General features: G+C 46.2%; 1 protein-coding gene and 1 pseudogene across 5 annotated transcripts; both read left to right on the top strand.

The window, feature by feature from the left end:
* Positions 1 to 274: 274 nt before the first annotated feature.
* LOC110335750 (E3 ubiquitin-protein ligase TRIM39) lies at positions 275 to 16991 on the top strand. Of its 5 annotated transcripts, XM_029531215.1 has the most exons (10): positions 2143 to 3094; positions 4527 to 4622; positions 8288 to 8518; positions 10127 to 10149; positions 10671 to 10786; positions 11319 to 11503; positions 14384 to 14484; positions 14566 to 14648; positions 16328 to 16453; positions 16682 to 16991. In XM_029531215.1, the coding sequence occupies exons 1-10, from the start codon at positions 2498 to 2500 to the stop codon at positions 16765 to 16767; spliced, it is 1644 nt and encodes a 547-aa protein (XP_029387075.1). In that variant the 5' UTR covers positions 2143 to 2497; the 3' UTR covers positions 16768 to 16991. The 5 variants fall into 5 exon arrangements, with proteins under 5 accessions (XP_021073744.1, XP_029387074.1, XP_029387075.1 ...); XM_021218085.2 differs by lacking the exons at positions 14384 to 14484; positions 14566 to 14648; positions 16328 to 16453; positions 16682 to 16991 and adding an exon at positions 275 to 363 and having other exon boundaries at positions 2637 to 3094; positions 11319 to 13720; XM_029531214.1 differs by lacking the exons at positions 14384 to 14484; positions 14566 to 14648; positions 16328 to 16453; positions 16682 to 16991 and adding an exon at positions 275 to 363 and having other exon boundaries at positions 2637 to 3094; positions 11295 to 13720.
* A 6453-nt stretch (positions 16992 to 23444) lies between these two features.
* On the top strand, positions 23445 to 23800 carry LOC110336008 (annotated as a pseudogene).
* Positions 23801 to 24322: the final 522 nt, after the last annotated feature.

The raw sequence follows: 24322 nt of genomic DNA, 5'->3' as shown, positions 1-24322 counted from the left end.
GCGGCGGGCCATGGGGTTCGGCGTCTCGCCACGCGCATGCGCGGCCCTCCGTCTCCCGGGGACCGCTCCGGTCACCTGGGCGCCAGCACCGCAGCCACCTGACGCGGCGGGTTCCCTCTCGCCCGGTAAACTAGCCGCGCAGGCCCTCGCCTCCGGCTCTCCGCCGCCGCCCGCCGCGGGCCCGACTAGACCGGGGCACAGCGGCACGGCGCCGCGCAGCTGTCTTCCATCGCCGCAGCGCGGCTTCCGCTTCCGGCGAGTATTGTGTGTCGCGCCGCGGGGCGGGGGTGAGGGGAGGAGGAAGGAGGGAGGCAGTGCTCCGGCGGCTCCGCGCCCGGCACTCCGGGACCCGGAGCCGGGAAGGTAGGTGCTGCGCCGCCGCCACAAGGGTCCCGCAGCCGGCTCCAGCGAGCGGGCTCCTCTCGCCGCGGCCCTACGCCCGGCGAGCGCGTCAGCCGTCCGGCACGCAACCACAGCTGCCTCCGCCCGCCTCGGGCCCGGAGGACGTTTGCCGCCCCGGCGACGTCAGCGCGTCCGGCGTTGCTTGGCTACCCCGCCGTTCCCCTGTCCCGCTGCCTTTGGTCTCCCCGGGTGAAACTGACGCAGTCACCGTGGGTCTGGGCTGCGACATGGCAGCGGGCATCCCACCTTCACGTCACACTTCTCCCTCACTTAGACACGCATCCGTTCCTCCCTGCCAACCACGACGTATACCCCCTCACTCTGGTCCTCATGCTCCCGATATGGCAGGAGAAGATGGAGACCGGGTGGGACAGAGTTGTGGCCAGTGCTTGAGAGAGGCACCTGAGGTGGTACCCAATAGTGATTAAAGGCAAAACGTGGACGCCTCTGACGCTATTACTTCCACTGAGATCGAGTAATGGAGAGAGAGAGGAAGGACTAAGCCAGAGGAGTCCAAGGCCATATTATGGCTGCCCTCTACACCTCCACCACACCACCCCCAGCTCCAAATCCTCTCCGTTCTTCACTAACCTTGAGCCCGTTTCTCTCTCGTACCATCTATTTGCTAATTAGATACATGCCGGCCTCTCAAGTGTGAATATGATTCAGTTTTAGGTGAGGTTCCACTTCTCTGTAAGATTGAGGAGGAGGAGGCTAAGTCACTAGTCAAAACTGGATTCTAATGGACAGAGAAGGAAATCATCCAACTGGACTTATCTGGATCAATTCTTTAATCCATTAAAAGGGGATAAGTTACCAACTCCTACTTAAAATCCTTCCATTTGTACCACCAGTATACAGAAATAATCATTGTTGCCCCAGTTCAGTACATGACTACTTTTCCGTCGAAAAAGACCTACCAGATTTCCTTCCTTTGGGGGGGGGGCGCTTTGGGGGCAGAACAAAAGCAGAGGTTATGGGACCAGATGAATTAGCTTACTTACCTATTGACATCTTAAGAATGGAGTGTGGACCAGCTAAGAGAGCTTTGGCTGTCTCTTCCCATTCACTTACTCATTTATTGAGACCAAGTGGTTATATTTAATTTAGGCTGGCCTCGAGCTCCTGAGGCTCCTGCCTTTGCCTCCTCAGTCCTGGGAGTATAAGCGTGTGCTACCTAATTTCCGTCCTAATCACTGACTATCTAAGGAGTTGTCAGTAGTGACTTTGAAAGACTGCAGTCACCACTGAATGTTTAGAGTGTACTTGCCAGCTCTCTCTCTCTCCAAGAAGCTGCTGCCCCCCACTCAATGGTGCTCCCTTAGAGCTGATACGTATTTGTTGCTTTGCAGCCATTTCAGGGGCACACAAATAGAAATGCGGTGAGTGACAGGAACATCTTCTCTAAGAAGAGAACATTCTTCCTTTGGGCTAGTTTGGTGAAAGGAAGACCCATCTCATGATTTCCCTGAAAAAAGTATGTTACTTTAGTGTAACTCATTAAGAGGAACAGCAGACAATCAAGGTTAGACTCTAAAATAATAAAGTTTCTATGATGTTACAAGAAGTAGTTTCGGGTTCTTTGATACAGTGCAAAGTTTTTGCACTTTGATACAGTATGAAGTTCTTTAAAGTAGTAATGAGTTCTAGGGCTGATAGTCATTTTAATAGATATAGATATATAGATATATTATTTGTTTTATAAATCTTACTCTACAGCCCAGGCTAGCCTCATTCTTGTATTGATCTTCCTGTCTCACAGTGAGCCACCATGCCCAGCTAAAATCTTAATACTTTGGCTTATGAGACATACCTCATTTCCCATGGTTCCCTCCCTGTAGAAATAAGATCTCTGTAATTCAAGCTAACCTAGAACTCCTTGTGTAGCCTAGGTTGGCCTTCAGCTGATGACAGTCCCCCTGCCTTGACCTCAGAAATGCTAGGGAAATGGGTTTCAGTCACCTCATCAGGCTCCTTTTCATTGCTGGTATTGAGAAAACAGAGGTAAAGAAATTCTGCGCACTGCTGATATTTGCTGACTCAAAAAAAAATAAAATAAAATAACAGTGATGGGGAGAAGTCACAAACACTGTAAATGGACCAACAGGTGAAAAGGTGGAAATGGGAGAATACCAAGATGGGGCTACATCTAGACCTATGGCTACTGGGAGCTAATGTCAGGAAACAAAGTAACCCTCCAACTAACTTCTCTTTTCTCTCTCCCTGCCTCCAAGTTATAATGGCAGAGACAAGTCTGTTAGAGGCTGGAGGCTCTGCAGCCTCCACAGCCGCTGCTCTGGAGAACCTGCAGGTGGAAGCAAGCTGTTCTGTATGCCTGGAGTATCTGAAGGAGCCGGTTATTATTGAATGTGGGCACAACTTCTGCAAAGCGTGCATTACCCGCTGGTGGGAGGACCTAGAGCGGGACTTCCCTTGTCCTGTCTGTCGGAAGACATCCCGATACCGGAGTCTCCGGCCTAACCGACAGCTAGGCAGCATGGTGGAAATCGCCAAGCAGCTCCAGACGGTCAAGCGGAAGATCAGAGATGAAAGCCTCTGCTCCCAGCACCACGAACCCCTTAGCCTTTTCTGCTATGAAGACCAGGAGGCTGTCTGTCTGATATGTGCAATTTCTCATACCCACCGGCCCCATACCGTCGTGCCGATGGATGACGCTACACAGGAATACAAGGTAGGCAGCCAGGCCCGTGATGCCGGTGTGGGGGCTGGGGGAGGGCAGCTGAAAATATACTCCCCTCTCAACTGTATACATCGGTGTTCGGTACATCTGGTCAGTTGTCCTCCATGAGAACAGTGTGAGGCGTACCCTAAAATTTCTGTAACTTACTGCAAAAATACTGAGTCTTCCAAATATGTCAGATTTTAAATAAATGAGTGGAACCAGATGATCTGAAAAATATTTTAGAAGAACTAAAGAAGATTTTGATTTCTTCATTTATGCCTTTTTACTTAGGATGTAGTTCTTCTCCCCATTTGTTGGCGGTAGCTAACGTCACTTGACATTGATATCCAGCAAACGGTGCTGAGCCAGTCTGCATCTTCCCACATAATGGGTAACAGCATTTAACATTTAAATCACTAGTGAGGGCACGTGGTAAATATTTTACTAATAAAAATCAAAGATGGTACTGCCTAGGATTTTTATTCCTTCTTTCTGCTTAACAAAATCTTGAAAAATATTTAAGGTTATTTACAATCAAGTTTTATTTTGTTTCTAAGTGGTTAGATTTGAATAGAAGCACCAAGTTAAAAAGGATATCAAGGCAGGCATGGTGATACAACGCACTTGTAATCCCAACACTCAGATGGAGGAGGCAGAAGGATCAGAAGTTGAAGGTTATTTGTGACTCTGTGTAAGGACTGCTGGAGACCTGACTGTAAAATAACAATAATAAATAAAAGTGCAAAAGGTAGCTTCTGGCTGGAGGAAGGTATAGCCTGGTACTGGAGACTGTTCTATCATACACACCTTTCATGGATCCCCAGCACCTCCAGAACAAGCAACTGAAAACCCAGGTAACTATAGTTGTCCATAAGAGAACAGCGTGGGAGCAGACCCAGTCAATGACAGCCAGACGACTAGGTTCAGGGGAGGAAAATCAGGTGAGCCACAAGCATGATGGTGACTAGTGACAGGGAAAGGGAGATCTATAAAGCATCCATGTGACATCTCTAACTCTAGACAAGGAAGGAAGTTGGATCAAGAAGTAATGCAAGGGCAGATATTAAATGACTGCGGAGTGGAGAATGCATCTCAGTGGTAGAGCACTTGCCTAGCATGCTGGAGACCCTGAGTTTGACCTAAGTACTTAAAGGGAAAAATCATCAGGGCTAGAGAAATGACTTAGTAGGTAAGAACATGGGCCAGTCTGGCAGATCGCCTAAGTTTGGGTCCCTAGCCTATAACTTCAGTTCCAGGGGATCCGAGGCATTCTTCTGTCTTCCCTGGGCGCAGTGACACACACATATGCACACACTCAAGCAAACACACATTCACGTAACTAAAAAAGAATTTTTCTCAACAGCAAAAGGTTAACCTCTTGAGTAATGGATATACCAACTAACTCCAAATGTCATCTCTCCTGCTTTCTCCCAACCCTCAGGAGAAACTTCAGAAGTGCCTGGAGCCCCTGGAACTGAAGCTGCAGGAGATCACCTGCTGCAAAGCCTCCGAAGAAAAGAAGCCGGGGGAGCTCAAGGTAAAGCATGACTGGCCATTTCCCTTTAATTCATCTGACAGCTAGGGGAAAACCACCTTTCTCTCACAGTGCTATTTCATCAGGGTTGCCAGTAAACACTGGAGGGATTCTACTTTTCCTGAGTATAAAGTTCTGAGGAAAAGGTCGTAAGAAATGAAGAAAGGGAGCTGGGGAGATGGCTCACTGGATAGAGGTGCTTGCTGTGCACGCATCAAGACCTGAAGCCTACGTGGGTGTAGAAAGAGATGAGTGAATCCTCAGAGTTAACATCTGACTTCCACATGTGCACTGTGCCCCTCATGCTCACCCACTCATACACACATTATATATACAATAAGATGTATTTTTTAAATTAACAGTTGAAACATTTTTTTCCTGCTAAGTCCACGGAGTCCTTGCCCACTATTCTCCTCTTCCCACTCCCAAGCAAGGAAAGAGGATCTCCTAAGAGTGCAGTGATGGGAACTTAGAGGTGTTGAAGGAAAGAGAATTTGCAAAGTTCACAGTGGATATGGGGAGAGCTGAGCAAGAGCTCGCAGAACTGTTCAGTAACATTTTGTTTGGTTGGTTTTAATTATTCTTTTTCCTTTGTGTGTGTGTGTGTGTGTGTGTGTGTGTGTGTGTGTGTGGATATTTTCCCATGGTTACCAATGGTTGCAAATGCCATGTGGATGCTGTGATTCAAACTCGGTCCTCTAAAAGAACAAACACCCAATGCTTTTTAATTTTCCAGCCCCAGAGAACCACATTTTGAGATGGAGTCTCACTATATACCTTCACTGGCCAGGAACTCAATATGTAGACCAAGTTGACTCCAAACTCACAAATGTCCACCTGCCTCTGCCTCCCAGGTGCTGAGACTAAACACATGCATCATAACACTTGGCTCAGAAGTACAGCCTTATAATTAAGTAAGCTAATGTAATGTTGATTCATTGCCAGAATGTCAGTCCCCTCCTCAGCCTCCACCTGTGCAGTTTCTGATAAAATGCCATGACAAAAAAGTAACCTAAGGGAGAAGCGTTTTCTTTTGGAGGGACGTGTCTGTAATGGCCGGGAAGGCAGGGTAGAGCTGCAGGAACAAGAAGCCGGCAGATCAGATTTTTACCCTACATAGGAAATAGAGCAAACAGGAAGTAGGGTAAACCCTCAAAGCCTGCCCCCCAGTAACATACTTCCTCCAGCAGAGCTCCACCTCTAAAAAAGTTCTATAACCTTTGCAAAGATCCCAAGGGCTACCAACTGTGGACCAAGTGTTGAAATATGTGAACCTATGGAGGGCATTCACCATGATAATATTTTAACCAAAGTACAGTTGTTTTCAATTATTAATTTTTATTCAGTGACCTTTAAGACTGCAATTCAAAACATTCGTGACTGTTTGAATTCATCTTCCTCCCCTTTTTACCCCCTTGCTTTCCTCTCATCCCAGCCTCCAGAACTGGACTCGTTAACCCTTTTAAAATAGTTTGTAGGAGCAAGGCTTGGTGACGAAGACGTCTAATCCCAATAATCCGGAGACTTAAGACAGGAGGGTTGCAAGTGAGGATAGCCAAGACTACAGAAGAGCCTGTCTCAAAAATAAACTGCAGAAGTTTTAAACTGTGTAGAGAGAGGCTGAGGATATGGCATCCATTCCCCAACACAGCAAGACAGAAACACGAGTTTGTGAATTAGGCATGATGGTACACACCTGTAACCAGAGGAGCCTGGGGCTGAAACCCCCAGTATCCAAATCACAAATTCACAGCCAGCACAGGTCAGTGTGGGCTTATGAGATTGTATATCCTGGGTGGGGATGGAGTTTCTAATTAGCTACGCCGAAATCAAAATTTTTTAAGTAATAATTCAGATAAGATAGCCTACCTATGAGCTGGTAGTGGTGGCGCACGCCTTTAATCCCAGCACAGCACATGGGAGGCAGAGGCAGGCAGATTTCTGAGTATGAGGCCAGCCTGGTCTACAGAGTAAGTTCCAGGACAGCCAGGGCTATACAGAGAAACCCTGTCTAGGAGAAAAAAAAAAAAAAAAGGTAGCTTACCTATTTAATTTTAAAGTGATTGTCATATACAATAACATTGGAGAGTAATTTTTAAATTTATTTTTTTGTGATAGAGTTTCACTATGTGGGTCTGGCTATCCTGGGACTCAACAGAAATCTGTCTGCCTCTGCCTCTTAAATACTCAGATTAAAGTTATGCACACCACTTCCAGTTAAAAGTGATTTTTTTTTTTAAGATTTATTTATTTATTATATGTAAGTACACTGTAGCTGTCTTCAGATACTTCAGAAGAGGGCATCAGATCTTGTTACGGATGGTTGTGAGCCACCATGTGGTTGCTGGGATTTGAACTCCGGACCTTCGGAAGAGCAGTCGGGTGCTCTTACCCACTGAGCCATCTCACCAGCCCCCAAAAGTGATTTTAATTACTAATCCAATATGTGACTATTTGATCCTGACTTCCCTAAAAGCCCCTGCAGGGTGGCCCTGTGCTTACAATTTATGTGACACTATGAGTTCACCAAGTACTGGCTCCTGAGATGTGAGCCCAACATGGCAAGCAGCTGTGCTCTTGGTGACAATGTGAAGTCTAAGAGAGGCAAAATACAGTGTTCCTTTTTTTAAGATTTATTTTTGTTTGTGTATGTGTGCACACACACCTATGTACACATTCTCTCAGAGACCAGAAGTTGACAAATGGGGTCCCCTGGAAATAGGGATACTAGCAGTTATGTACTACCTAATATGAGTGTTGGAAACCAAGCTCAGGACTTCTGGAAGAGAAGCAAGTGTTCTTTTGTTTGTTTGTTTGTTTTTCAGTGACAGAGTTTCTGGACTCTTTGTAGACCAGATTGTCCTTGAACTCAGATTCCAACTCAGGAATTTGCCTCCAGGGATTAAAGGCACGGGCCTCCACACCCAGCCAAGGAAGCAAGCATTTTTAACCACTGAGTCATCTCTCTGGCCCCTAAACCGTACTCCTAACGAGTATAATTCATTAGAGTGCTCATAACACCACATATGTTGAGAATCTATTCAGGACAAAAGTGAGAATGCATCCTGCCATTGCCTACCTGAAACAGCAACTAGTGACCCTGGAATGAAAGCTAGTCTGCCATTTGCTTGGCAAAGCTTCAGATCCATGACTGCATTCTGAGGCCTACAGGCTTTGGTGTGTCACCCACTATTCTTGAGCCTGAGCCCAACCTCTCTCTCTCTCTACATCTTTCAGTCCACTCTGCTACTCTTCTGAGTTGATGCTTCTCTTTCAGTCAAAAGACTTGAGACTGCTACACTGGAGAAGGTCACTTGCAGGAAGGCCTAGGGGAGGGCATGCTAATAACCCTCAGAAAGTGATCCAACTGCTGTTTGAGTCCTAGACTCTCAAACTTCAAGGATGTTTGTTAGAAGTAAAAGTATGTACCATTAGCAAAAGCATGTTCCAGGTTTTATAAAGCTAAGTACTGATTGATTTAAATCTTCCCACCGATTTGCCCTGTGAGTTGTCTGTTGCGGGCATGCAGGTAACAGCATCCCTTACAGAAAGAGAAGCAAGTGTGCTGCTAAAGTCTTCCCAGTGACAAAGAAGTCTGTCCTGAGCCTGGTGGATCAGGAGACTCCCTCATGCCTTCTGGTCCTGATAGCCTCCTCCCTTGTTCTCAGAGACTGGTGGAGAGCCGCCGGCAGCAGATCTTAAAGGAGTTTGAGGAGCTGCACAGGCGACTGGACGAAGAGCAGCAGACACTGCTTTCACGACTGGAGGAGGAAGAACAGGACATTCTACAGAGACTTCGAGAAAACGCTGCTCACCTTGGGGACAGGCGCCGGGACCTTGCCCACTTAGCTGCTGAGGTGGAGGGCAAGTGCTTACAGTCAGGCTTCGAGATGCTTAAGGTTCGGCCTTTGCTCCTCTGTGGTTCCTCAGGTCAGATACAGTCCAGCTTTGTGCAGGCCATGCTGGCAGTATGGAGTGCACCCTCTCTTACTCTATTTCTGTAACCCAGGTTTTTCTTCCAGGTATGTGCTAAGGGCATGTTTCAAGACTGGGGAAGCTCAGGTTTCTAACAATCCCTTCCAATTTTTTTGTTTGGGTTTTTGGTTTTTGGTTAGTTAGTTGGGTTTTTTTCCCCTTTTTTTTTTTTTTTTTTTTTTGGTGGAGGGGTGTGGGGGAGTGGTCTGTTTGTTTTCCTTTCTTGGTTTTTCTAGACAGGGCTGTTCTATTATAACAGACCTGGCTGTCCTGGACTCACCTTGTAGACCAGGCTAGCCTCACTCACAGAGATCCACCTGCCTCTGCCTTCTGAGTGCTGGTATTAAAGGCATATACCACCACACCAAGCCTTTTTTCTTTTTTTTTTTTTTTTACATCCTTACTATCCTTCTGTCTTTTCAGAAATTATGTGCTTGAAGCTAGAGAGATGGCTCAGTGGTCAAGAGCACTTGCTTCTCTTGAAGAAGAAGACCAGGTTTAGTTCTCAACACCGTATGGCAGCTTACAAACCTCTAACTACAGCTCCAGGGGTTCTAATACCGTCTTCTGGCCTCTTCAGACATTGCTTGCACATGGTGTACATACATACAATATATACATGCAAGCAAGACACTCATACACATAAATCTTTTTTTTAATGTATATAATTTACACCCCAAAAAAAGATAATCTTTTCAGAAAATAGAAGTCTGTTCTACTTAGAGATACACTGTGCACTCAAAATTTTGTAAATGCAGTTACCATTACTTTGCAGTCCTAGAACTTACTGTACCTAGTGTCCAAAGGGGGTGGGGTAGTAATATAAAGGATACTCAAAATGTGTTGGTGTTGTAGTCAGTCTGTTGCTACCTCTAAAACGCTTAAAATAGTTTTACTATCTTAAGCAGATCTCTTATCTCAGAAAAGATCACTGGCATTTGAGTCAGTGAAGCATCACTGCACATTTACATGTACATTTATGTTGCTTAGTATCTATCCCCTGTCTTCATTTGTGTTTGCTTTGCTAACCGCATTAAACTGGAAATTCTTCAGGGTGAGATTCATTGTGTTTGTCATCTTGATCCCAAGGAGTCTCAAATCAGGATTGGTATAAATTAGTGTTCATTAACCAGTGCTCTAGACAAGGGAGTCTAGACCACAGTGGGAAATGTCCTGTGCCACTAGGCTGGAATTGTCTGACTGATCCTCATGATGCAAAGGTGTGTGGTTGGATTTGGAGGACAAAGAAAAAGCAGATACAACCTCTGTCCTTGCAAGGAGCCTGCAGTGTCTTTGAGGAACAAAGTCAAACACACAGGAAACCATTTTGAAGTGATATTACCACGCTTTGTTAAGGCCAGCAGTTATGGCATTCCATGAGAGACATGCACTAGGTCCCTCGGACTGGGACCCTCAGTTTGCCTGGGGCCTAGTTTGCAGATCTAGATCTGTAGAGAAGAGGGAGAACCTTTTTGCCATCGTGTTCTATGAATTCTAGGACCAATCTCACTTTCTTTTCTCTTTTTCTCTAGGATGTGAAAAGTACCCTAGAAAAGTAAGTGACTCTGTCTCTCTGGGTTAGGTCTTGGCTTAGAGACTGGGCTTAGTAATGACTTGGAGGAAGTTAGAAAGGGGAAGTCACACAGTGTACGCTGAATTGGATATGGAGAAGGATAAGCCATTGGGAGTGATAAATCTTCACCACCCTTTTGACATGAGGCTGTGCTTGGCCAGAGCAGTGAGAACGGAGCCATGTTCTGCTTATGCCTATAGGTGGCTGTATACTTGTAGTACACAGCTGTATACCCCGTAGCTGTGGTCAAACAAGGTGGCAGCACAGGAGTACAAGTAGTGGGGGGGTGAGTGTCCATTTGCGTGAAATGTAAGACTCAAGGTACAAATCTGCCGGGGGGACCACATAGCTCTCTGGGTATAAAAAGAATAAGACACTATCTTCAAGGAGGAAGGGAAGTTGGTGAGGTCTGGTTCTACTTTTCAGTAGAGATGGTACCACTTCCATCTTCTGTTGGCTTCAGCTCCCCTGACCTATTCTTTCTTTATCTCCCATCCTCCTAGATGTGAGAAGGTGAAGACCATGGAGGTGACTTCAGTATCCATAGAGCTGGAAAAGAACTTCAGCAATTTCCCCCGGCAGTACTTTGCCCTAAGGAAAATTCTTAAACAGCTAATTGGTGAGTGTGTCCAAAAGGATACTGGCGGAGGGCATGTAGAGGAGTGGAAGTTTCAGATCCTTCCAGTGAGGCTTTACTCTTCTTAGGCCCACTCCACCTGCCACATTACCAGCTTTCTGTCTCACCTTGAATCGTAGAGTTCAGAGAAGAAGCCTTAGGTGTCATCTGCTCTAAATAGGGACCTGAGCATGGACCACATTTACCCTCTTAGCCAGGAAAGTGAAAGGGAACATCATCGTTAACATTTATGCAGAGAGAAACAGTCACAAAGCAGGACTATTTCAGGATGCAGTTCCTGTTCATCCTCTCCCCAAGTCCCTACTGCCCACTTGATATGGCTCCTTCTCTCTGGCCCTCCCTCAGACAGCGCCTTTCACTATTCCATCCAGCAAAAGCAAGCATGATTTGAGGTCAACCAATTCACAGTGTTCTGGGATCCTTGCAGGCTGCGCACAGGGAGGCTGGGAAAGTGAGGCAGGGACGTTTAGCTATTCCCATCCTCATCTAGCTCCACTCTGGCTTCTTCCGCCAGCGGATGTGACCCTGGACCCCGAGACGGCTCATCCTAACCTCGTCCTGTCAGAGGATCGGAAGAGTGTCAAGTTTGTGGAGACAAGACTCCGAGACCTCCCTGATACACCGCAGCGTTTCACTTTCTACCCTTGTGTCTTAGCTACTGAAGGCTTCACCTCAGGTCGACACTACTGGGAGGTGGAGGTGGGTGACAAGACCCACTGGGCAGTAGGAGTATGCCGGGACTCTGTGAGCAGAAAGGGCGAACTGACTCCACTCCCTGAGACTGGCTACTGGCGTGTGCGGCTGTGGAATGGGGACAAGTATGCAGCCACCACCACGCCTTTTACCCCTTTGCACATCAAGGTGAAGCCTAAGCGGGTAGGCATATTCCTAGACTATGAGGCTGGCACACTGTCCTTTTACAACGTCACAGACCGTTCACATATCTACACCTTCACTGATACTTTTACTGAAAAACTTTGGCCCCTCTTCTACCCAGGGATCCGGGCCGGTCGGAAGAATGCTGCACCACTTACCATTAGGCCCCCAACGGATTGGGAATGACGAGATGCAGTTTACTTGGGGTGAGGCAGGGTCAAGAGCGGTGGGCCTTCCAACTGGCCTGCTGGAATATCTTGGTGTCTCCGTGGTTCCAGTCTTGAGCCATCTTGAGAAACCACCTCACATCTGGGATGGTTTGTGTGAGGAGTAAAGATAGGGCTGGGCTGCATGACCAAGCACAGATGAGTGTCCCTCTTTACTGTAGTGGGAGAGTGGACTCCCAGGGGATTGTACTCTGGTGTCCCGCAGGTTTCCTAGTGCACGTGGACAGGTTGAGAAAGCAAAAGCTTTCCAGAAACAAAGCCTATAGGAAAGGGTCTTAACTTGCTTAAAATGCAGGAAACAGAAACCTTTAAAAGGCTTCTGTGACTCAGAATAGCCTTGTTCCTTGTGGGAGCGCATAGGGATCTGTGTACCTCTGTGCTGGAAAGATGAGTGCCAGTTGCTGTCATGAGTCTAGAAGTTGAGGGGCTTTTCCGGGGCCAGAGATTGAGCATTAAAGTTAGGAGAAGGATCAGGGAAGAGGCTGAAGGAATGTTTTTAGAATGAATGAAGGGAAGAGGGATTTCTTTGGTCTCTTTTCTTCTTAGGGTAATGCTGTCATTACCCATAGGATTAGCCAGAGGTTCAGATTTGGGGAGAAGGAAAGGATGGGGAGAAAGGAGACTCCATGTCCCAAAGGCTTGGGTTATTCCTGTTTCCCGCAGTTGGCTGTCTCTAAAAAGTACGCTCCTCTTGCTCCCTTCTAAAGGTGAGATGGAAGCAATCCTGCAAGACATACATCTGCCCTTCCATTGTTTCCCAAGGCAACTTGGAGAGGAGTCAGATCTTAGAGGAGAGAGAAAGGTGTAGCCAAAGCCTTGGCCTTAAAGAATGTCACTAAATAGTTATTCCCAAGTTGTCCACCTTGTCCCCTGGCTCAAATATCTAAGGAAAGAAGGGAAGGTAATATCTTTCTCACCCATGAGAACAGGGTAGAAGAGGGTGGTTTGTGTAGCAAAGGGCCAGAAGACAGCTAAGCTTCTATTTCTATCCTTTACCCTTTGACATTCCCCTCTTCAGAGAATGTAAACTATTTTAATTTTAGGCCAAAATAAACAACCCATAGGGTACATATTTTGTCACAAAAGGTAACGGATGCATGCCAAACCAAATGACCTGGATTATCTGCTGCCTGGGTAATCTTCACACAAGACTGAGACGAGGAACTGCATTGAGGGCATTCAGTTTCTCCTACCACCTCAACAGGACTTTGTCCACTCTCCTCTTACCTTTGTGCCTTGACTGTGGTTCTTTGTGGCAAGATAATTTGGTTGGTGAAAATATGGAACAAAGGATCCACTAATGTGATCTCTTGAGTTGCGTGGTAATTTGGCAATGGCCTTCTTATGAGAGTGGATGGGTGTAGAAATTGTATGTTCTTGGGTCTCACCTCTGTCCTTAATGGAGGGTTGGGTAAGCTTAGGAATCCACTCCCCTCATTTGCCTCTGAAGGCCCATACAAAACACTCAGGGTAAGTTTCAACTAATTACCTAACTCTGAGCCAGCAGCCTGGTTCTCCACACATCCTGGCAGGGGCCTGGATCCCTCTGCTTCTGACCATAGCCAGTAACTGGGAATCAGAAGTAAACACCAAGCCAGGCTGAATAAATGAGAAAAGGTCAGAGGAAGGAGAGTCAAGTAGTTACTAATAAATAGCTGAGGAGACAGGCCATGCTGTTGTCTGGTAATTTGTGCTATAAAATACTTGTGCTGCTCATGTAGCTACTAACCCTTGGAACAACAAGTGCCTTTAATAAGGAGCGTCGGGAGAAAGGCAAGGCGCTCTTTGCTTAGGAATATTTTGTCCTGTTAATTTATTTCCTCCCTTGTGATCTGATCTTCCACACTTTCAGGTCCATGAGCACTAATGCTTTTTAATTCATATCCTGTAATTTATGGTACTCCTACCTCAACCTCTCCAGTGGTGAGATAGCCAGAACATAACACCAGTTATTCTGGGCATTGTCTGTTTTGGTATGTTACATCAGTCCATAGAAGTCCCAAGCATCTACCCTTGGCTTCAGGAGAGGAAGACAAAGTCTGACCCAGTGTTCACCGCAAGCAATCCTCTTTCCAACCACCATACAGCAAAAGACGGGACTTCGGTCCTGTTGTTTCAGTATTTTAAGATCCTTTACCTGCTCCACTAGACGCGCTGGGCCCTACCTAATATGTGAGGGATACCAAACTAGGGCTGCCTGCACACACAAGATCACAAGATCGGTGGGGTTATCTGATCTCTGATTGGAGCTGGTGTAGGGGCTACAGGCGCCCCGCACTACAGTTCCCAGCAGACCTTGCGCACGTCTGGGGCGGGACATCCGCAAGGAGGGGCAGACGCTCATGGCGGGCCAAGTGAAGGACCGGGAGGCCTTCCAGCGACTCAGCTTCCTGTACCAGGTGAGACAGCGCTCGGGGTGGGTGGTAGCCCGGTGTTGCGGCCGTGAAATAACCTGAATGGCCGTCCTTGTTCCCAGGCTGCACACTGCGTCCTCTCTCAGAACCCCGAGAACCAGGCGCTGGCTCGGTTTTACTGCCACACAGAGAAGACCATCGCGAAGCGGCTGGTCCTTCGGCAGTAAGGCACAGGGTGGCGGGCAGGACCTGGGGCGCGGGCTGGCGGGCAGGCAAGCAGTGACTTCCTCTCTTCTTCACCCAGGGACCCCTCTGTGAAGAGGACGCTCTGTCGCAGCTGCTCCTCCCTCCTCATCCCGGGCCTCACCTGCACGCAGCGCCAAAGACGTGAGTGCTGCCCCAGGGACATTTGTGCGGTGGGGACACTAGAGGACAGGGCTCAGCAGCTCCACCTAGAGGTGGAGGCTTTCTGCAGCTGACTAGTCCCTAAGACCATCTTGGACTACGTGACACTCCTTAGTTTAAAAAACAAAACTAGGGGCTGGTGAGATGGCTCAGCGGTTAAGAGCACTGACTGCTCTTCCTGAGTTCAAATCCCAGCAACCACATGGTGGCTCACAACCATCCGTAACAAGATCTAACGCCCCCTTCCAGAGTGTCTGAAGACAGCTACAGTCTACTCACATATAATAAATAAATCTTTAAAAACAAAACTATTTTGTTATTATTTAATTCCTAGGGTGCATTAAGTACTACTTACTGGCTGAGTGGGTTGTGGAGGTTCACGCCTTTTATCCCAGCACTTGGGAGGTAGAAGCAGGTGGATTTCATGAGTTTAAGCCTATTCTGATCTACAGAATCCAGACTGGCCAGGACTGCATAAAGAAGCTCTGTCTCAGACAAAAACACATACCGTCTCTTTGCTTTGGGTTTTTTTTGTTTTGTTTTTTTTCTCCTTAAAGATTTATTTATTTATGATATGTAAGTACACTGTAGCTGTCTTCAGACACCCCAGAAGAAGGCATCAGATCGCATTAGGGATGGTTGGGGTTTTTTTTTGTTTGTTTGGTTTTTTGTTTGTTTGGTTTGGTTATTTGGGGGGGGGGNGGTTTTGTTTTGTTTTGGCACAAGTGTCACAGTAGCCCAGGCTGGCCTCCAATTCCCTGCAGTCTCCTGCCCCCAAATCCCTAGCTAGAATTATAAGCATGAGACAACACACCCAGCTACTGGAATAGTAATTTTAAATGCTTTAGTTGGTAGGGGTAGAGTGCTGAGTTCTACCAGTAGCAGAGAGGTAGGAATGTCATGATAAACAAGGGTCAGACACTCTAGACACTGGGATTCCCACATGAGAGAATGTGTGCTTTGTAGGGGCTCAGGAGATGGTTCAGTGGGTACTATGCCTGATAAGCTTAAGTGTGAGGGCCTGACTTCAGATCTCCAACACCTGTGTACAAACAGGTTGTAACCTCAGCCAGCCTTGGGGAGCAGGTGAAGACATACAGATCCCAGGGCACTCTCTGTCCAGGCAGTCTAGCTGAAAACATATAGTTCCAGGTTCAGTGAGAGACCCTGTTCCAAAAAGACATGGTAGAATGTGGTAAGGGAAGACAGACACCCAAACTAGATTTCTGTCCTCCACATATATATCTAGATGAGTGTTCCTGTGTGCATGTACACACACACACACACACACATACTCATGCATATAAAAGTAACACGTATGAGTATATACAATATGAATATACAAATAAAAATAGGAATTCTAAAAATAGAACCTGTGCTATAAGAAAATGAATGCTCAGGAGGCTGGAGTTTGAGGTGGGCAAGATGGAGAGAGGTGAGGCTAGACAGGAAGCTAGGCTGTATTAAAGAGTTTGAACTTCACCTTAGTGTTCCAAGGGATTGGTATGTATGCAGGCCTCCCACACACATCAGATCTGCAAACCAAGTGCAGATGGGATGGAATTTCTATTGATGGTGGAAGAAAAACTGCATACATACAAAAAAGCAAAACCTTTATGTCAGAAGCCTGGGCACTTTCTTCTTTCCCGTTTATGCCCCAGGCCGAAAGGGACAGCGCTGGACAGTACAGACCTGTCTGACATGCCAGCGAAGCCAGCGATTCCTCAATGACCCCAAGCATCTGCTCTGGGGTGACCGGCCTGAAGCCCAGCTGGAGAATCAGGCAGGTGAGTGGTGGTGCGGAAAGATAAAGGAGCCTCTGCTGGGCATGGTGGCACACACCTTTAATCCAAGCACTTGGGAGGCCAAAAAAAAAAAAAGAAGAAGATAAGGGAGCCTCCAAGAGATAGGAAAGTGGAGAGCGGAGAGCTGAAAAGGGAGGGGTGAGCCTGATTAATATAAGGTGTGTCATAATCTTAGGAAACTAATTCTTCTCTGATTCTCCTCCTATGTAGACTTCACTCCATCAGAGCCCCTGCCAAACATAGCTGACCTCCCTAAGGAGAACTTGCAGACTCAGGCTTTGAACACCAGTGAATGAGTTCATTCCAGTTTCCGGATAAATAAAGCTGAGTTGTTTGACTTTGTGTTCTGTGGTATTTCAACTTGGTTATATCATCTTCCCCTGTATTTTGTTTTGTTTTGTTTTGGTCACCTAACCTCTCCTTACATCTTTGTACCCCACCACATAGGGAATCCCCAGTTTCCATACACCGCTTGGTCCCATTAAGCAGCCCCTAGGCTCTAGGCCCCCTTCATCCCACCCCTGCATCCTCAGTACAATGCCATGTTTGGAAATCAAGGGTCAGCATTTCTTACAAGCTCATTGCCTCCGTTCTGAGGTGGTCCTGACTGTTGAGGAGAAACAGGCACTTCATAAATCTGGGCCGACTCAGGCTTGACCTTTTCCTCATCTAAGAATTGTCTTCTATAAAATCATAAGGTAAATAGTTCAGGTCTGAACCAACAAAGTAAAAGGTGCTAAACACTGGCAGGCTCCTTAAGTATGCTCTCTAGGTAAACTCAGATGTCTTCTCTGATAGCTTTAGAGAGCCTACTCAAGGACAAAATTTCTAAACTGACTGCTGCCTGCAGATTACAATGTTACCCCAAGAAATATAGAAACAAGATTCACTATTCCGGAAATGAAGTTTCTTCCCCTTTAACCCTGTGTTGCACTTAACCTAATAACGCATAAGAAAAATCTCTATTGTGTGCCTTAAGCAACAATGATTCTGCTTTTGGGATCTGGAAGGAGTCCATCCCCTAACTGCTCCAGAAGGCTCAGTGTTCTTAGTGTTCTGTTGGCCAAAGCAAGATGCATCTCCAAGGCCAGATTTCATGTGGAAGAGGCTGTATCAGGACATAAACTTTCTCAGTTTCCTGTGGACCATGGCTGTAGCAGTCTACATTACCCTATTTTTATCTTATTTCCTGAATTCAGTCTTCCCACTAACTCCACAAATCAGTAAATTATCTGCATTAAAAGTACTAAACTGATGCTCGGCATGGTGGCACGTGTCTTTAATCCCAGCACTAAGGAGGCAGAGGCAGGCGGATTTCTGAGTTCAAGGCCAGCCTGGTCTACAAAGTGAGTTCCAGGACAGCCAGGGCTATACAGAGAAACCCTGTCTCAAAAAACCAAAAAAAAAAAAAAAAAAAGGACTAAACTGCGTGTGGTGGCACACACTTTTAATCCCAGCACTCTGGAGGCAGAGACTGGTGAATCTCTGAGTTCATGGCCAGCCTGGTCTACAAACAGATTCCAGGACAGCCAGGACTCTGTTACACAGAGAAACCCTGAGTTCAAGGCCAGCCTGGTCTACAAATAGATTCCAGAACAGGCTCTGTTATATAGAGAAACCCTATCTCAAAACAAACAAACAAACAAACAAAAGTACTTAGCAGTGTTCAGGTAACGATGCTGATTGGTTATTTGACAGTTCATTTCTAGAGTTATGCCTAGCTGGATCAACTGACAGCCATCAGGAACATATGCTCTAAAAGCACACCTAGTTCATTCATACCTGCAGCCTGCATCTCTTTTGTTTGTTTGTTTTGGGGGCTTTTTTTAATGTTTTTGTTGTTGTTGTTGTTTTTCCAGACAGGGTTTCTCTGTGTAGCCCTGGCTGTCCTGGAACTCACTTTGTAGATCAGGCTGGCCTCAAACTCAGAAATCTGCCTGCCTCTGCCTCCCTAGTGCTGGGATTAAAGGCGTGCACCACCATGCCCAGCACCAGCCTGCATCTTTAGCTCATGTTTTTTGACTTCTTCAGTAAGCCTCATAGCTGATGGTCCTTGGCTCTTGCACACTAAATCTGATTTGTGGATAACTGTGTGTGTGTGTGTGTGTGTGTGTGTGTGTGTGTGTGTGTACACAATAGAACATGCTCCAAATAGGATAATATCCAAGCTTTTTCTTCTTCAAGGAACCCTTGCCCAGTCTAACCTAAACTTCCTATGACACACTGATGATTTTGAACTTGTGATCCTCCTGCCTCCAGTTCTGGGATTACAGGCATTTACTAAAACACTTAGTTTTTTTACCATGCCAGCTCAGTCAGTCAACGGTTCTCTGGGGAGGGAGGAAAGATTAAAAAGAAAAAAGACAATTGGACAACACTGTAGCATGACTCCGGTCTGTTCAGAGGCTGAAGCAGGTTTATTTTTTCTAGTCTGCTTTTATATCATTCTAGGTATATACAAAGAATATGGTCAGTCCTAAGTCATAAACAAAGTAGTTAAGGAACAAACAAAGCATGGACTGGGTAGGTAAGGAGCAAACAAAGCATTACCCGCGATTACTGTCTCCAGGGTCTTAACAAGACCCATTAGGAGCCAGGCGTGGTGGCACACGCCTTTAGTCCCAGCACTCGGGAGGCAGAGGCAGGCTGATTTCTGAGTTCGAGGCCAGCCTGGTCTACAAAGTGAGTTCCAGGACAGCCAGGGCTATACAAAGAAACCCTGTCTTGAAAAACAAGACAAACAAACAAACAAAAGACCCATTAAGGTACAAAGAACACATTCCTCAGCTGTATTCATCTTTTGCCTACTTTGGAGTCCTAGACCAAAGTCAAATTCCTGCTTGAGATGTATTTCTTTGTTCTAGCACAAAGTCAAATTCCTGCCTGAGCTTACATCCGTATCCTGGCCCACGGTCAAATTCCTGCCACGTTTCTAGAAGCAGGCCCCAAAAACTTTGCACAGTTTTTCCATGGTGCCGAGAACTGAACCCTGTTCGTGCTGAGCAAGCACTCTATCAACTGATCTACATCATCCCCAGCATAGGAGCAGGAAAACTTGAGTTTTGACTTCATGGTTCAATCAAGAGATTTCCCCTTGTGTGGGAGACCATTAGGATCAAGTTCCAGGAGGGAAAAACAGAATCTGGAGGGTTGGAGAGATAACTACGGCTTGCTGCTTTTGCAGGGGACAAGGGTTTGGTTCCCAGTATCCACACAGCAGCTCGCAATTGCCCATAACTCCAGTTCTGAGACTCTAACATCTGATCTCTTTGGGCTCCTGCACACACAGTGCACATAACATACTCTCACACATACACATGAATATAGTTCCCTCATAAATCTTTGTGGTTTGTTCACGTGTTCTGGTTCCTCTAAGAGCCAGCTGCAGTCATATGCATAGTCCAAGAACTATGGCAAAGACTCTCAGGCTGTGGTTATTATCAAAGAGTACTTCAAATAGAATAAACCTTTGCTTCAGACTGGCACCCTGATCAGCACTGTAGTCCCAACTGTTCAAGAGGCTAAGGCGATCCGGTTGTCCCTCCGCCCCCGCGACGGGTCGCAGCAGTTAGTGTGGTGGCAGCTAGGCAGTGCAGCTACCACGATGCCCAAGAGGAAGGTTAGCGCGGATGGACCAGCAGAAGGCGGAACCCAAGCGCTGCTCCTCGAGGCTGTCGGCCAAGCCCGCCCCTGCCAAGCCAGAAAAAGACCGCGGGAAAGGATAGCGCATCAAACAAAAAAGTGCAGGTAAAAGGGAAGAGGGGAGCGAAGGGCAAACAGGCTGAAGCGGCTGATCAGCAAACCACAGATCTGCCTGCAGAAAATGGCGACCAGCCTCTGAAGAGAAAGAAGTGAGTCTAAGCACCCGTCACGCCTGTCACAGGTCCCGCCTCCCTTCTTGTACAATCCAGAGGAATATTTTTATCAACTATTTTGTGAATGCGAGTTTTTTAGTAGCTCTAGAAACATTTTTAAAAGGTGAGGGAACCCCACCTCATCTCACTTTTTTAAGTGTAAATGTTTTTTCTAAGAGGTTAAATCATTTGCTGGTTGTTTATTTTTTTGGTACAACCTGAAAATAGCAGGATACTGAATCAGGAGAGGCTGTGACTGTCTCGGGGTCACCATAACATTCCGTGGAAGGGTCTAGTTTTATATCCTATAATACAAAACCTACTAAATGGCAATTTGGCGTCTCAGTCGTGCATTTGTGTTTGGAATATTTTCAGTTATATCAGGTCCTGTGCTTCTAGTAGAACCGTTTTTGTGAGAAAGCCAGTCTTTGGTCCTTGCCCTGTCAGAACTGTGATGTCTGTGGTCATGGAAGTCCATTTTCCTAACAGTTGTGATAATGTGCTGGGAAAGATAGAAATTCTGAGAATGTTCTCTGTGTGGCATAAAATTGTGAATTTGAACATTTGGTTGTTATGAGAGATCTTAGGAAACTTGCCAAGTTTGAGGCTGGAACATCACTGAAATAAGTTCAAAGAATAATAATACGTAGCTCTTCATTTGTGTACATGAACATAATGTGACTCTTCAGAGTTTGGGTACATGAACACAGTATTTGGCTCTTTTGGGGTACATGTGATAAGAATTGGAATGTCTGTACTCTGCTCCTCGACCAATAAATTCTGTTGAGAGAGAGAGAGAGAGAGAGAGAGAGAGAGAGAGAGAGAGAGAGAGGCAGGCTAAGGCAAGACTAGCACTTGAGCTTGGGAGTTTGAGACTAGTCTTGACCACAACCAGACCTTATCTCCAAAAAAGAAAACAAAACAAAAAAAAAACAAAAGCTCCAACTCCAGAGGATACAGGTTAGGGTGTGCAAAAGTGGATTTCCTGCACCAAATATGAGAACAAGTACCTGGCATATGATAGCTTTCTCAATAATTTAAGATGTATGCCCCTTCAGAAGTAAAAGAAAAGATAACGAGATTATTCCACTTAAATTAGACCAAGTGAAGAAGAACATTTTCACTCAATACTTATACATAATTGATCACTATATAGCCATTAAATACCCTTTATTCACTTTGAAAACTGGTATTAGAAAGCCAGGTGTTGTAGGGCATACCTTGAATCCAAGCACTGGAGAGGCAGAGGCATCCTCCTCTACTTCGTGAGTTCCAGAAAAACCAGGGCTACAGAATAAGGGAAGGAGGAGGAAGTGGTGGATGAGGAGAAGAAAAGGAAAGAGAAATCCAAGACTGGGCTAAGTCCCCAGTCCTGAAGTGGGTATGGAGCGAGATGGGGAGGAGGGAGAGACAGTGAAAGGGCATCATTACTGTCAGGAGAAGTGAGAAGGGTCAGATGTTACTGTTATTCAGAAACAGGAAAATTGAATTCTCAGCAAAGGAAATAACTTCATTTTTTTTTGTCTGCCTCACCTAGAAGTATCAAATACTGTATGTGTACATACTGGAAATAGGTAAGGATTTTCCTCTGGGGCTGGGAGACAGGGTTTCACTAGCCCCAGATGATCTGAACTCATTATTGAGCCCAGGGAGGCCTTGAACTCATGGTAACCTCCTGTTCCGGTAGCCTGTCAAGGGCAGAGACTATAGGTCGAGCCACCATATCCTGCCAGCTATAAGACATTTATTTAGTCATCAGCAATTATAATACTTTCAGAGTAACAACAGCAAAATATCTTAGAAAAGACAAGTTAGACCTGGTTCATGAACCACCTTCGCTGGCGATCAGAGTAGCTTCTCTTGGCCTACAGCGATCGTTACAAAAACCACAACTACAGCATACTCAGGGAATCTGTGAGATGTGTCTCTTAGAAATTACAGGGAAACTACGTCAGGATAGGGCCACAATATGGCTGCCTAAACAAGACCTGAGGATTGCCAAAACTCAGAGTTCCACCCCCCACCCCGTGCCTAGAAAGGGACTTTAGGCAAATAATGACTGTTTTTTTTAAAGGAGGGGGGGAGAACTAGTCTTTCTCAAGGATGAACCCTCTAATGGTTATCCAGTGCCAAGAGGTCAGCCCTGGACTCCACTCCCCAGGTGGTATTTATAATTATGTGTTTAAATATGTGTGTAGCAGCAATAATCATCATAATAAATGATTTTATGATAAACTCATGATCAAAAAGAGACCATCTACTTGGGAGGAATGAAGGGAACTTCGGATTTGGAGGAGGAGGACAGGAGAGGGCTTGGAGCAAGGAAAGAGAAGGGGAAATTTATGTGATTGTATTTTAACACATTTTTTTAAAAATTTAAAAGAAGGCATATACAGGGGAAAAAGACAAGTCCTGTGACAGACGGGGAGGAAGACCTAAATTAATGTTTCCACAGTCATCGCTCCCAGCATATCTGAATCCATATGTCTACAACTAATAAAGTGGGGTGGGTATTTTTTTTTAAAGATTTGTTTATTTTATGTACACTGTGGCTGTCTTCAGATACACCGGAAGAAGGCATCAGATCCCATTACAGATGGTTGTGAGCCACCATGTGGTTGCTGGGAATTGAACTCAGGACCTCTAAAAAGAACAGTCAGGCCGGGCAGTGGTGGCGCACGCCTTTAATCCCAGCACTTGGGAGGCAGAGGCAGGTGGATTTCTGAGTTCGAGGGCAGCCTGGTCTACAAAGTGAGTTCCAGGTTAGCCAGGGCTACACAGAGAAACCCTGTCTCAAAAAAACCAAAAAAAAAAAAAAAACAAAAAACAAAAAAACAAAAAAACAAAACAAAACAAAACAAAAAGCTCCCAGGCCGGGTACCGGCTGGATTCAAAGTTTGCGACCGCCCCTACGCCTCGTGCCCGGTGATATAATAAGGCGGCGGCGGCAGGGTAAGAAAAGGCTGTGTTTGCTGGCGCGGCACAAGTGCGCGGGCTCCGGGCAGGCGCTAGGTTGGGTGCGGGGACGTGAGGTCGCCTGGCTCGGGCCTCGGCCAGGGCTTCGCAGCAGGACTCACGGCCTGACCCGGCTCTGCCCCACGCGCCTACCGCCCTCGGGAATGTCGTGCAAGCCGAATTTGACCGCGCATATGCCCACCTTCGCCCTCAACGCCCGAAGTGTCCACTCACCGTCTACTAGCTCGGCGACCTCCTCCCAATATCGCCAGGTGCTGAGTAACTATGGGTCTCCATCGCTAGGGTACACCGAGGGAACTGGAACTAGGTGCCTCAGAGAAAATATGCAGAGCTGCTGGCGGTCATTGAAGAGTTGGGGAAAGAGATCAGACCCACGGATGCAGGGAGCACCATGGAAAGGCTAAAACAAGGCATCATTCATGTCCCAAGCCTGGTTCGGGAGTGCTTGGCTGAAACTGAACGGAAAGTAATGCCAGGTCCTAACCCTTGGCCAGTCTGAAGGTCCATCTCGCTACTCCATGGAGATGAGAGGCTTTGTTCAAAAATGGCAGTAATTTTTCCACCTCAGTCATTAAGCTCTGAACCCACACTCAAAAGATTGGGAAGACATTTTGCAGTAACTGACAATGTGCATTTTAAGTAGTTAGGAATGACCCAGCTCTTTTTTCTTTCCAAAGATTTGAAAGATGTTTGTGAAGCCACTTTACAGCAAGCTATTGTTTGTTCCCAAATAGCAGTGTCCTCTTTAACCTCCCTTTGGATAAGTTTTTTCCATTTGCATCATTTGTTGACTTCCTTTCCTTGAGCTCACCTGCCTCCGAGGAATTGAGTGCAAACCACAGCTCAGTAGCTGGCCCTCTTGTGTACAGTGTAGACCCTGCTTCATGGAGCTTCTCTGCCTAAGCATTTGCATTGCATGACTGAGTGCTTTGAAGGCAACCTTTACTTTTTTTTAAAAGATTTATTTATTATTATATGTAAATACACTGTAGCTGTCTTCAGACACTCCAGAAGAGGGAGT

This window comes from Mus pahari, chromosome 18 (assembly GCF_900095145.1).
Source record: "Mus pahari chromosome 18, PAHARI_EIJ_v1.1, whole genome shotgun sequence".
Classification (NCBI taxonomy): Eukaryota; Metazoa; Chordata; class Mammalia; order Rodentia; family Muridae; genus Mus; species Mus pahari.
This window is presented reverse-complemented; position numbering and strand designations above follow the sequence as displayed.

Coding starts and splice junctions, on each gene's coding strand:
- LOC110335750 (XM_029531215.1), top strand. CDS start 2,498: ATGGACCAACAGGTGAAAAGGTGGAAATGGGAGAATACCAAGATGGGG. Junction 8,519..10,126: donor CAGGCTTCGAGATGCTTAAG/GTTCGGCCTTTG, acceptor CTTTTTCTCTAG/GATGTGAAAAGTACCCTAGA. Junction 10,787..11,318: donor AATTCTTAAACAGCTAATTG/GTGAGTGTGTCC, acceptor TTCTTCCGCCAG/CGGATGTGACCCTGGACCCC.